Raw genomic sequence first — 14,791 nt, 5'->3', positions numbered from 1 at the left:
GTGGCATGATCTTAAATCACAGGGGTAAACCATTCATTTGATGCATTTCCCTATGGGCAAAGTTTGTCCTGAGATGTCAGTGAAGAGAAAGTGGTTGGAGGATAAGTAATATGCAGTGGTCATGTCTCTGTATGTGAAGAGAGAGGAGATAAAGTATCACAGACATGCAGAGCCCTGCCAGAATTGTACTTAGAACACTTGTTTACCTATACACATTAGCACAGAGCAACTGAAAATATTAATCTTTATAATAGCAGCAGATGTGTTTTATAGGTCCATGTAGTAGGTAAATTACTTAGTTGTTTTTATAGGAGGTCTATTTAAAATTCAGGAAGTCCTAAGGAAGTATTAATGTCTTAAGGGTGAGAAAATTTTTTAACAGTTTATTTTAGATTGTTCAAACTATGTAAATGTTGAACTTTTTACATCTTGAAAGAATAAAAAGGGTAGCATATAAAGGGCAGTGACTTTGTAGTTTTGCACTGTCAGTATCTAGTTTGAAGACTGTTTTCTGGGTTAAACTAGAATCGGTGTTTGATCATTTATGTACAGTATTTAAACTAAGTCACTGCTAGAATAATCAAACTTATTGCAGCTCCACTCAACACTAACAACATAAAAATGGAGTTACCAAAAGTAATTAAATGATACATACCAAGCCTACGGCTGTTATTCAGTTTATAGATTCATAGATTCTATCCCCCCTTTTATTTCTTTAACTTGTATCAAGATGATTTAAAATTAATTTGCATCCAGAAAGTAAACAAAATCTACACATTAATTTTTAGTGTAAGAATAAAAAAAAGTTCTCTCTATGGCTATTATAGTTTATTTAGAAAATACAGTTTTTTCCCCCATTGTAAATATTGTCTGGAAACTATGAATTGATTATAGCTGAAAAATAAACAGATTCTGTCAGTCAGATGCAGTAAATTTTTTGAGTACTATTAAATGATTTTAGAAATGATTTAAATGTACAGAATTTTTAAAAAACTAGAGTCATTTATGTTTTATATCCTAGTTTTTTGACAACTTGGTGGCATATCTTTGAAAATGTACTACTACCTTCCTTGCAATTTAAAATTACTTTAAAAATTGTGACTTTATTCAAACCAAACATTAAGCTTTACAGTTCAAGAAGAACTTAAATTATAGTGATATTTTCACTGATGCTGATACAAAATGAAGTATGAGGGAGAGCAGTGAGGGAGAAGACAAAGTTCTTTACTATTTTTCTTTTATTTTTTAAGTTTAATATTTTTATGTATTTTCATCATAATATATGGAATGGAAAGTAATAATTTTTCATCTGTTACATAGAGGGCAAGAATGACTAGTAATTTGTATAAGAATTATGACCTAGAATAATAAATACACAACATTTAAATAGGATTTATGCATTGGGTGATTCTGTGTCCTACCTAATGTCCTATCTCTGAAGCATATGTTACACTTTTAAATCTTAAGCTTTAGGTTTGAATTTATGCATTTTGTTCTCAGTACAAGGGCTGTGTTCCATTTTGTGAAGAATATGTAGTCACAGTAATTGACTGGTGCATTGTATATGAAGGTCTCTCTAATGAAGAAATATGAGGATCTTAATATCTGATTTGTGCTACAAAAATTGTTTTTCTTCCTTATTTATAAGTTTTCCGAAATCCATACTAAAGACATTTGGACCCAAAGCCCTTTTCTCTAAAGGCTGAACTATTAACATTCTTTTTTTTTTTTCATTTTGGGAAATGTGTAGAAGAAATCCTAAATTCATATGAGTTCAAATAATGTGATCACCTTCTAAATATCATAGTGTAGCCCTTGGCTAACTTTGGAGTTTAATTTCATAAGCATGAACTCTAGGTAATAACATACATACGTTTTAGAGATAATTGTGTTAGTATCCCCCCCTTCAGTTTTACTGTTTATTTGGCATAAAGTAACAGCCATAGTTTTAATCCTGGCATTTTATAGTGAAACTTGAGGTCACAGTTTTTGGTTACTTTACTGTAAGGTTTACTGTATCTCCTAAAAAGTCAATTTTCTTTCTGATCAAATGAATTGCATTTAACAATTTATCCTAGTTACAGTGGCATTGTGTAGATGATATAAAGGTACTTTATAGTTGTCCACCAAGCTTGCAGAGTATATTCAGAGTTTTAAAAGGTTTTAGTTATACAGGGAGGAAGTGGGACGAGAGCTGTTGCATTGTGGGGGTTGCAATCAGTGTCATGAAACAAAATGTGTGTAAACTATTGTACAGAAAATGAATTTTCTCTGTAAACGTTCACCCAGATCACAATTAAAAAGAAAAAAAAAAGTCTTTGTTATGAATGTGATCCAAAAAGCATCCCATCTTTGATGTTTCCCATGAAAAGAACTGTGGTAGGTGGGTTATGAAAGGTGATTGAGTGTTTGGGAATCCAGTTGTAGGAGATAAGAGGGTGGCGGTAGAAGCTGTGGTCAGTCTGAGTGACTGAAAAATGTGGGGAGAGAACAGTGACAACGTGGGCATTGTCCTCATGACTTGGGGTGTGCAGGGAGAATGCCCAGGCCCTTCAGAGGTGGTGGGGGGAGCGTGGGACAGCCAGATTTAAGGATCATTCATAAATTCTGATGTTGGGCTTAACATATTCAAAAACATTTATTTACTTAATATTTGATTATCATACACTGTTTCTTGGTTCTCCTACTTCAGTGGTTCTAATGTCACCGTTGCTGTTCCTCCGTCTCTTCTTGTCCTCTAAATCTAGGAGTGTGGCCGAGGTCTGGCCTTTTTTTCTTTTCTTCATCTGTGCTCCCTCTATTGGTGGTCTCATTCAGTTTTGTAGTTTTAAATACAATCTTCTATATTGTGACATCTCTCAAATTTGTATCTGTAGATAGGACTTCTTCCACAAATCTAACTGCCCATTCGAAATCTGCAGCTTAATGTAAGTTCAAAACTGAGCTAATCTTATTCCCTAAAACTTACTACTCCCTCAGACTTCCCTCTCTTAAACCAAAACCAAACTCACTGCTATCACGTTATTTTAACTCTTAGTGACCCTCGTTGGGTTTCCAAGGTGGTATCTCTATGGAAGTAGATTGTTCAGTCTTTCTTCTGAGGAGTGCCTGGTGGGTTTGAACTGCTAGCCTTCTGGTTAGCAGTCAAATGCCTTAGGCACTATGCCACCAGAGCTCCCTCCCTCTCAGTGCATGGCAGTTTCATTCTAGTTGCTCTGGCCACAATCATTGGAGTTGTCTTTTATACACCTTTCTCTTTTTTCCCCTTCAATTCATCAGCAAATCCTGAGATAGATCCAGAATTTGACAGCTTCTCCCCACCTGCACCATTACCATGTTGGACAAAGTCCTCATGGTCTCTCATCTGTATTGTCGCAGTATTCTAACTGGTCTTCCTCTGTGCTTTTACACTTGCCTCCCTACATTCTACTCCCCACACAAATATTAGGGTAAGTCTGATCATGTCACACTGGTGTTCAAAATATTCTAGTTATTTCTCCTTTCATTTTAGTAAAATCCTAAAATAAAAACCATTCTACATCCATGAGCCCATGCTAGTATAAATAAGTGGTTGAATAAATTAATAAGTGGGATGAATAGCCAAGTCACTCGTTAGTTAGAATAATTCTAAATAATGTTTGTAGATACTGTCTCTTCAGAGGGGAAGCATAACTCCCTGCTACTTAAATGTGACTTCCTTCCAAAGAGTGCACTATGACAAAGGGGGTGGGAGAGGTGATTTGACAGTGGGGAAACCTGACAAATACTACCTCAGCCAGTCGATCAAGGTCAACACCACCAGTGATAAGTCATTGAGTGTATGTAACTATGATAGGAAGTGATGAAACTAGCACTTTACCTCTGTGATCTTCTTCCCCAAAATCCAAAACGCATTGTCATCAAGTCAATTCTGACTCAGTGACCCCTGTTGGGTTTCCAAAGCTGTAAATGTTTATGGAAGTAGATTGCCTTTTCTTCCTCCCACAGAGCAGCTGGTGGGTTTGAACCACCGACCTTCTGGTTAGCAGCCAAATGCTTTACCCACTACACCACTAGAGCACCTTAAAACATACCAGGTCTAATTATGAGAAAAACATCAGGCAAATCTAAATTGAGGACCAAATTCTCACTGCCGTCAATTTGGTTCTGACTCATAGCAACCTCTCCTTGGGTTTCCCAGGTGGTGTCTCTACAGAAGTAGATTGCCCAGTCTTCCTTCCAAGGAGTGGCTGGTGGGTTTGAATCTCCAACCTTCTGGTTAGCAGTCAAATGCTTTAGACACTATGCCACCAGACCTCCCAAATTGACGAAGATTCTACAAAATACATGACCACTATCCTCAAAACTGTTAGTCATTGAAAACAAGGAAAGTTAGAGAAACTGTTACAGTCTAGGGGAGCCTAAGGAGACATGTTGACTAAATGTGATGTATAAGAAATGGGCTCCTGGGACAGATAAAGGACATCAAAGTAAAAAACCAAAGAAATCTGACTAAATTATGGCCTTTAATAATAATATATCAATATTGGTTCATTAGCTGTGACAGATGTGCCACACTTTAGTATAAGATGTTAAAAGTAGGGGAAATTATCTTTGCAACTTTTCTGTACACCTAAAACTATTGTAAAATTAAAAGTTTCTTTAAAAATTTATCCTTCCTGATCTGTCCCTTAACTGCTCTCCCCTCAACCATTGTGCCATGGTTACAATGATCTTTTTGCCATTTCTCTAACCCAGTGGTTCCCTAGTCAAGGAAATATTGAACCCCAAGTGCAGTTGGCACTACCTGGAGGTTTTTTTGGATGTCAGAACTGGGCAGGAGGTTGGGGGAAGCACCATGTTTAAGCATTTAGTGGGTAGAGGACAGGAGTAATGCTAAACATCCCACAGCACAAGCTCTGCCCAAAATGTCTCTGGCCCTTTTAAACATATTTCTCTCTCTTTCTCTTCAGGTTTTGTCCCAGTCTCTCTTGCCTTGCTTTATTTTTTACCTTAGCGTTTAATCATCACCATCTTATACATGCTGGTTACTTGTTTATCTTCCACCAAGAATTGTATTCTTTGTGAGGACTTGTTTGTAGTTTTGTTCACTTTGGAATCCCCAGCATCTAGAATTGTGCTGGATGTGTACTGAGTGTTCATTAAATATTTGTTGAATTAATTATGTCATAGAACAAATGATAAAGATGATACATACTTATGGTACAAAATTCAGATAGTAGAGAAAAGCACAAGTATAGAGCAAAAATTCTCCCAAGTGACCACTCCCTCTTTCCTGTTCTCCAGAAGTACCACTGTTAAGTTTCATTTGTATTCAGAATTATTCTGTTCATATTTGAGCACATCCATGTATTATGAACATGTGTACACAATATATCCACCCTCCCTTTTTTTACAAACATAAATGAGATCACCTTAGTTTTTGCAGATAATACATTTGGATATCTTTACAGATCAACATATAAAGTGCTGTCTTATTTTTTTAATGGCTGTATGATATTTTTATGTGGAATTAAGAAAAAATATCAGTAAGAAAGAGGAAGATCCTCAACAAGATGGATTGACACAATGGCTGCAAGGATGGGCTCAAGCATGGCAACACTTTGAGTCTGGCCCAGGACTGGGCACTATTTCGTTCTGTTTTGCATAGGGTCGTTATGAGTTGTAACTTCCTTGATGTTGCATTACGCCACCAGAGCTGCCATCTTAGTGTAATAATGATGTAAAGTGAATAATAGTAATACTGTCTCCTGAAACATAATTGTATGATGGAGATAATGCTTAATATCATATTCATAAGTGTTCTATAACATTTTCTTTCTGTATATGTTTTTATTTCTAGTGTGTAAGTACCTTGGGATTTGGATCTTTCTCTGTGCACCTGACATAGTGCTGTTCCATAGCAGGTTCTCAGCACATGTAGGTTGAATTGAATTGAACTTTTCATTTGTTTTGATCAAATGACTGGATCATTTCATAATATTAAAATCCCCTGAGTATTAGAACTGTTGACTGAATTGGGGTATTAATAGAGATAGGTTTTGGAGAAAATGATTTTCTTGTTTTGTTTAAATGACCATTTTTCTCCTAGAGGCCAAAAACTTGTCTAATGACCTTGTCTGCACAGGAGAAGATGTGCTAGCCAGAGAACAAGTTATGAGCCTAACTTAAATATGATTCAGTATCAATTAAGCTTGTAATTGCTTAAGCATATCAGGTCTTATCTTTTTTTTCTTAGTGAAATGACTAATGGTACAAAGTTGACAGTAGCTGAGTTAAGATGCTGTAAATTAATGCTGCCATACTAATTTCAATCTGGCTGTTAAAGCAGCCCTTTGGTGTGCTGTTTCTTTCACTTCTGGTAGCATTCACATTTCACGAATAGGACTATGAATGTTATTCTGCAAGAGTACAGTGCTGTTTTCTACTGACAGTCCTGGGATGTTTTGTGAAGCTACGTTGATTTTTAAGTTAAATTTGATGGCAGTTTGTTGCAATTGGCTTCCAATTAATTGTTCTAATCCTCTGACCCGGCCTCAGCTCAGTGTTAAAGGGAACTCATCCTTAAAGTTCCTTCTTTCCTTCATCCTCTGCCCTTATTGCAGTGTCTACCACCACCTCCCTATGTTCTTTTGGCCATTAGGTATGTTAGCTTACGTGATTTCACTTTTTTATGTGTATAGTATGTCTTGTCTTCTATTAGGAGACCTCCTGCGTGACAGGTTGTTCAGTGCCTTGAAAATAGTAGACACTCTATGAACACTGGTTGTTGACAGCAGTGGTGATAAAACATTGATGTAGTTAGTGAGATTTGTTTGGCTAACTTAGAGAGAGGCTCTGTTTTACATCAAGCTGCTGAATTCTGGTTTTTCTTTTATAAAGTGACTTTTTTTTTTTTTTTAAGGCTCATGTTGGTGGTTCAGAAATTACCTCAGTATCAAACTTTATGATGTAATTACTTTAATACCTGTAAATAGGTATGTAGTGCTATTTGAGACAGTAAATCCTTACATTCAATAGGGAGTGAACGTAATCATTCCTATAAAGAAATAATATAATTTCAGGATAACTTTTGAAATGAGGTTACAAGCTGTCATTATGGAAAGCCATATAAAACCACTGTTGAGGGTTTATTTCTCCCTAAATTAGTTGTTGGAATCTTTGCATGCTCAGGATACTATAGTAACTTTACGATTGTGAGCTTTACAGCATTTCATTCTTTGTTTCTAAGTAAATGTAAATGATGCTTATTATCTACCTTTTTAAAATAATTGCTTGTGTTTGCCTTGTGGAAGAATATAATTTATTTGTTACATTGGAGTCTTTCATTTCATTCTCATTATGATTCCTTAACTTTGAGTAATTCAGATAGGAGAAAAAACATAATTGACGTTAAACTTAATAATTCTAGACATTCAAAGAATGTTGATAGTTACATTGGAGCCCCACACCATTGCATTTATTCATATTCCATATAGGTGGAAAATCCTTTTAGAAAATGCAAGGTTTTTTAAAAAAATACTTTTAGAAAATAAATTATACTTTTTTTGGCTTTATTATTTCCTTAAAGTAATTACTTGTATCTCTTCCTTGTGTTTTAGGTTCCTGAGAGTTAAGCGATGGGGAGACATTTGGCCTTGCTTCTACTTCTGCTTCTCCTTCTCCAACATTTTGGAGATAGTGATGGAAGCCAAAGACTTGAACAGACTACTTCTATCCAATTTACCCATTTCCAGTACAATGTCACTGTTCATGAAAACTCTGCAGCTAAAACTTACGTTGGGCATCCTGTAAAGATGGGTATTTACATTGTGGATCCATCATGGGAATTAAGGTACAAAATCATCGCAGGAGACAATGAAAACCTGTTTAAAGCTGAAGAGTACATTCTTGGAGACTTTTGCTTTCTAAGAATAAGGACCAAAGGAGGAAATACAGCTATTCTTAACAGAGAAGTGAAAGACCATTACACACTGATAGTCAAAGCAGTTGAGAAAAACACTAATGCTGAAGCACGGACAAAGGTCAGAGTGCAGGTGCTGGATACAAATGACTTGAGACCATTGTTCTCACCAACCTCGTACAGTGTTTCTTTACCAGAAAACACAGCCATAAGGACCAGTATTGCAAGAGTCAGTGCCACAGATGCAGACATAGGAACCAATGGAGAATTTTACTACAGTTTTAAAGATCGAACAGACATATTTGCTATTCACCCAACCAGTGGTGTAGTAGTTTTAACTGGTAGACTTGATTATGCAGAGACCAAACTTTACGAGATGGAAATTCTTGCTGTGGACCGTGGGATGAAATTGTATGGTAGCAGTGGTATTAGCAGCATGGCCAAGCTAACAATTCATGTAGAACAAGCCAATGAGTGTGCTCCTGTGATATCAGCAGTGACATTATCACCGTCGGAACTGGACCGAGACCCAACATATGCACTTGTAACAGTAGATGACTGTGATCAGGGCACCAATGGGGAGATAGCTTCTTTAAGCATTGTGGCAGGTGACCCTCTTCAGCAGTTTAGGACAGTGAGGTCTTCTCCAGGGAGTAAAGAATACAGAATCAAAGCAGTTGGTACTATTGACTGGGACAACCATTCTTTTGGCTATAATCTGACACTTCAGGCTAAAGATAAAGGAACTCCTCCCCAGTTCTCTTCTGTAAAAGTAATTCACGTGACTTCTCCATATTTCAAAGCAGGGCCAATCAAGTTTGAAAAGGACGTTTACCGAGCAGAAATTAGTGAATTTGCTCCTCCTGACACACCTGTGGTCATAGTAAAAGCCACACCTAGTTATTCCCACTTGAGGTATGTTTTTAAAAGTACACCTGGAAAAGCTAAATTCAGTTTAAATCACAATACTGGCCTCATTTCCATTTTAGAACCAATTAAAAAACAGCAGGGATCCCATTTTGAACTAGAAGTAACAACAAGTGACAGAAAGGCCTCCTGCAAAGTCATGGTTAAAGTCTTAGGTGCTAATAGCAACCCCCCTGAGTTTACCCAGACAGCTTACAAAGCATCTTTTGATGAGAATGTGCCAGTTGGCACTAGTGTCATGAGTGTGAGTGCTGTAGATCCCGATGAGGGTGAGAATGGATATGTGACTTACAGTATTGCAAATTTAAATCATGTGCCATTTGTGATTGACCATTTCACTGGTGCTGTGAGTACTTCAGAAAACTTGGACTATGAACTGATGCCTCGGGTTTATACCCTAAGGATCCGAGTGTCAGATTGGGGCTTGCCATATCGCCGGGAAGTGGAAGTCCTGGCTACACTTACTCTCAATAACTTGAACGACAACACCCCGTTGTTTGAAAAAATAAATTGTGAAGGAACAATTCCCAGGGATCTAGGTGTGGGAGAGCAAATAACTACTGTTTCTGCTATTGATGCTGATGAACTTCAGTTGGTACGATATCAGATTGAAGCTGGAAATGAACTAGATTTGTTTAGCTTAAACCCCAGCTCTGGGGTACTGTCATTAAAGCAGTCGCTAATGGATGGCTTAGGGGCAAAGGTGTCTTTTCACAGTCTGAGAATTACGGCTACAGATGGAGAAAATTTTGCCACACCATTATTCATGAACATAACTGTGGCTTCTAGTCGTAAGCCAGTCAACTTGCAATGTGAAGAGACTGGTGTTGCCAAAATGCTGGCGGAGAAACTTCTGCAGGCAAATAAGTTACATAGTCGGGGAGAGGCCGAGGATGTTTTCTTTGATTCTCACTCTGTTAATGCTCATGAACCGCAGTTTAGAAGTACTCTCCCACCTTGTATTGAGATAAAGGAAAACCGTCCTGTGGGTTCCAGCATAATTTTCATGAATGCTACTGACCTTGACACTGGCTTCAATGGAAAACTGGTCTATGCTCTTTCTGGAGGAAATGAGGATAGTTGCTTCATTATTGACATGGAAACAGGAATGCTAAAAATTTTATCTCCACTTGACCGTGAAGCAACGGATAAATATACCTTGAATATTACTGTATATGACCTTGGTATACCACAGAAGGCCGCTTGGCGTCTCCTAGATATCACGGTTCTGGATGCCAATGATAACCCGCCTGAGTTTTTACAAGAGAGCTATTTTGTTGAAGTGAGTGAAGACAAGGAGATAAATAGTGAAATCATCCAGGTTGAAGCCACAGATAAAGATCTAGGTCCCAATGGACAAGTGATATACTCTATTCTTACAGACACGGACAAATTTTCAATTGATAGCACTACTGGGGTTGTTAAAATTGTGCACCCTCTGGATCGTGAAGTACAGCATGCACATTATTTAAAGATTGAAGCCAGGGATCAAGCTAAAGAAGAACCCACATTGCTTTCCACTGTACTTTTGAAAGTGTCATTAGAAGATGTTAATGACAACCCACCTAAGTTTATTCCATCTAATTACCGTGTAAAAGTTCGAGAAGACCTTCCAGAAGGAAGCATCATCATGTGGTTAGAGGCCTATGATCCTGATGTAGGTCAGTCTAGTCAAGTGAGATATAGTCTTATGGATCATGGAGAAGGAAATTTTGATGTTGATAAACTCAGTGGAGCCCTTAGAATCGTACAACAGTTAGACTTTGAGAAGAAGCAAGTGTATAATCTCACTGTTAGGGCCAAAGACAAAGGAAAACCAGTTTCTCTGTCTTCTACTTGCTATGTTGAAGTTGAGGTAATTGATGTGAATGAGAACTTACACCCACCAGTGTTTTCCAACTTTGTGGAAAAGGGTTCAGTGAAAGAAGATGTGCCAATTGGTTCATCAGTAATGACAGTATCAGCTCATGATGAGGACACAGGAAGAGATGGGGAGATCCGATATTCCATTAGAGATGGTTCTGGTGTTGGTGTTTTCAAAATAGATGAAGAAACAGGTAAATATGTTTTTCTTATTGTGGCTTGATCTTTCTTTCGATTATTTGCTAAAGTAAACATCTGTATTCTGATATGTCCTTCACAGTTCCTGTCTATTAGAGCTCAGTATAGAAGTACATATGTACATTATGTAGTGTAGTCAGCCATTAAGATGGATCCCAGTGAGCCTGAATGATTAACCTGGCATAAAAATGTATATAAGAATAGGGAAAAATTGCAGTTGTTATCACTGATACTAATCTCTAAGTTTGTATGCTTATGAGAAACCTTGTGATTTTGTTGTAACTTTGAGAAGCCCTTCCAGGGTTTTTCAAGCTTGTATGTTTGCACATTCATACTTAGAGCAACCAGCAGCACCACCACCACAGTGGTGCCACTTCACAGATAAATGCACACCTGCAAAATTACGCAATTCACACAGGGAAGACCTTGTGCTGAACCTCTGTAATGTGATCTGCTTTATTTAGAATCGCATCCTGGTTTTGTTTGAAAGGCAGATGTAGGGTGTGGTAGAAGGTTGAACTGAGCAAGCCTGGCTTGTAATCCTGGCTCTTTCATTTGTTAATTGAGTGTTCTTAGACAGGTGCATTATCTTCTTAAATCTAACTTTCTTCATCTATAAAATGGAGACACTCAAAATTTTATCTCAAGGTGTATGTGAGGATAATGTAAAATAACATGGGAAATATGCTAGCATTTGTTAAATCTAGTAATTTTTTTTTTAAATAACCAGAACCTTAAGACAGCCAATTCATGCTAGAGTATGTTTTGTTTTCCACCTTGAACATACCTCTCCTTCAGTTGCTTTTCACAAGTACTATAGTAACATGAAAAAGGAGTACTGGTGGTGCAGGATTAAGTTCTGTATTGCTAACCAAGAGATCAGCAGTTTGAAACTACCAGCTGCTCCACATTAGAAAGATGTGGTAGTCTGTCATCTGTAAAGATTACAGCCTTGGAAACCTTATGATGTTGTTTTTGTTAGGTGCTGTCGAGTCAGCTCTGACTCATAGTGACCTCATGTACAGCAGAATGAAACACACCTGCTTTTGTGCCATCATCACTATCCTTGCTATGCTTGGATACACTGTAACCACTGTGTCAATCCATCTCATCGAGAGTCTTCCCTTTTTTTTTTTACTGATCCTCCACTTTACCAAGTATGATATCCTTCTGTAGGGACTTTTCCCTTCTGACAACATGATCAAAGTAGGTGAGATGAAACCCTATGGGACAGTTCAACTCTGTTTTATAGGGTCACTATGAGTTGGAATCAACTTGATGGCATCAAGTTTGGTAATTATATGTCAGTCCCTTCTGATGGAGTATGAAATCTTTAAGGAAAGGCTTTTAACTCAAGCATCTGTTATCCTCACCACCTAGCAAAAAGTACCTCGTGTGTAGAAGTGGCATGTTGTTGTTGTTATTTGCCATTGAGTCGGCCCCGACTCATAGCGACCCCTCCTTGGGTTTCCGAGGCAGTATCACTACAGAAGTAGGAATGCCCAGCCTTCCTTCCGAGGAGTGGCTGGTGGGTTTGAACTGCCAGCCTTCTGGTTAGCAGTCAAGTGGCATAGGAAATGTTAAAATAATGAATGAGTAAATTAATATTTTGCCTTTCAATATCCTGTTCTCTGAGCATGGTAGTGGAGAAAGAAAGACAGCACTAACCAGCCATGGGTGAGACTCAATTCATTTTTGTTAATCTCATTCATATTTCCTTTATAAATATGTCCATTCTAAAAGAGTTTTTTTAAAGTTACATTAAAACTTTTTATTAAGAATATAGATAGTATAACACAGTCAAATAAATCCTTCTCAAAACCCACCCTGGAGACTACTCCCACATCTGGTAGGTGCGTGCAACACAACACCATTAGTTGCTGTTGGTCAATTCCCACTCATAGTGAACCCTGTAACCTGATAGGTGTTCAACACATGAAAAATACAGTTCTCCTAAATTAAGGACTTAAGCCTCCATTAGTTATTTTGGAGATTAAAGTATTTTTAATGTGTTTTGATTTATCCTTAAGAGCTTTGGTTGAGTAGTGGTTAAAGCGTTTGGCTGCTAATTGAAAGGTTGGTGATTTGAACCCACCAGCTTCTCCACGGGGAAAAGATGAGGCAGCTAGCTTCTGTAAAGATTTACAGCCTGGGAAATCCTGTAGGGCAGTTCTGCTCTGTCCTAAGGGGTCACTATTAGTCAAAATCGACTTGATGACAGTGTGTTTATTTGTTCTAGTGATTATGTGTGTGTGTGTGTGTGTGTGTGTGTGTATAGGAGCTCTGGTAGCATAGTGCCTAAGGCACTTGACTGCTAACCAGAAGGCTGGCAGTTCAAACCCACCAGCCACTCCTCGGAGGGGAGATGGGGCAATCTACTTCCATAGTATTACTGCCTCGGAAACCCAAGGATGGGTCGCTATGAGTTGGGTCTGACTTGACGGCACATAACAACAACAGTAACAACATATGTACATATATGTGTGTTTATAAATAATTATTACAGATTTTGTACCACTCATCTAAAATAACCATAATAGTTTATTCAACGGAAAATAGCTTAGTCAACAGTGTTTAGTAATTACTGATCTGTAGAGTAGAATATATTTTTTTGTCATATATACTGTACAAAATGAATTAGAATTTTCAATGTTAATATAGAAAAATACCTAAAAGTTAATAATTGAAGCTGAAACTGTGTTTTGTGAATTTTTTAATGACAGTCATTCCTACTCTTTTTTTCCTTTTTCGAAGGTTTTGAAAGCATATAAATAACTTTTACAAGTTAAATTTAAGACAGAAAATAGAAACAGAATCTTAATTTACATTCCCTTGATGACTTAAATTATATGAGCACTCTTTTGAGTTCATTCTTTTAAGTAAAAAGAGTATTTTTATTGTTGCTTTTTAGAGAAGCATTTTGAAACTAGTGTTTTTCTCCTATAAATGTAAAGGATTGGGATATTCTTACTACCGAGGAGGAAAAAGCAAAACAAAACAGGAAACCACCAACCAAACAAGAAGGAAAGAGGTATCCTGAAATAGATGAGTAGTTTTCAGAGCTAAACAGTAGTGCCAGGCTTTTTCAATGATAATTTTTGAAGCAGGAATTAGGGTAGGGTTATGGGTAGTGGGGAACACTTTCCTTAATATTGATAAGTGTGTAAGAACTGCTACGCATTATTGTAAAAATTGAGACTTAAAGATGAGGGAGAAGTTTAAGATGTCTAGGCCATTTATTCTGTAGTTCTTGCTTTACAGAGGAAAAAAAATGTAACATAGATTAAGTGGTATTTCTTCATCCACATCCATGTTTTACATGCTTTTTGAAATGGAATAAAAGTAATGTAATATTTACATATTGGTCTGGTATGAATTATAAGATATATTATCAGCAGTCAAGCCATTTTAGAAATCCCTGCAGGACAGTTGGTATTACAGTATAAAGTTGCTTTAGGTATGTTTGGTATGTTTTGTACAGTAGAAATGCTAAAATTAGGTATGGAAGTTTTTAATTTGGGATTTGTTTAATTCTAGGTAGGGCTTCAAACTGGTTCAAGCTGATTCAGTCATGGCCAATACAGTAAAACAGGAACAGTCCAAAATGTTTAAAATTTGGGTAAAGTGGAACGGTAACCAGAATGGGAAAAATTATGAGTCAAAGCCCTGGAGTGGGAGACTTAGTAAAGGCATAGTTAGTCCTTTCTGGAGTGCCAAACTATGGAGAGTGACACATAACACACATTCAAAGTGACATGAATTGACCACATCTGTGGCTAGAGGTGATGGAGAAGCTCAATATCTTCAGCCAAAACAAGGCCAGGAGCTGATTGTGGAACAGACCATCAACTGCTCATATGCAAGTTGAAGTTGAAGACTTAAAACAAGCCCGTGAGAGCC

The 14,791-nt window shown here is 37.3% G+C and overlaps 1 protein-coding gene across 1 annotated transcript in view; it reads left to right on the top strand.

Moving 5' to 3' along the window:
* The first annotated feature begins 7,619 nt into the window (after window positions 1-7,619).
* FAT1 (FAT atypical cadherin 1) overlaps window positions 7,620-14,791 on the top strand; it is a 151,129-nt gene continuing 143,957 nt past the window's right edge. The window contains exon 1 of the mRNA XM_007948396.2: window positions 7,620-10,887. Within this exon, the coding sequence (XP_007946587.1) occupies window positions 7,620-10,887 (3,268 nt within the window). The remainder of the gene's footprint in view (window positions 10,888-14,791) is intronic.

Source organism: Orycteropus afer, unplaced genomic scaffold, assembly GCF_000298275.1.
Source record: "Orycteropus afer afer isolate SDZICR_OR568_19922 unplaced genomic scaffold, OryAfe1.0 scaffold00215, whole genome shotgun sequence".
NCBI lineage: Eukaryota > Metazoa > Chordata > Mammalia > Tubulidentata > Orycteropodidae > Orycteropus > Orycteropus afer.
This window is presented reverse-complemented; position numbering and strand designations above follow the sequence as displayed.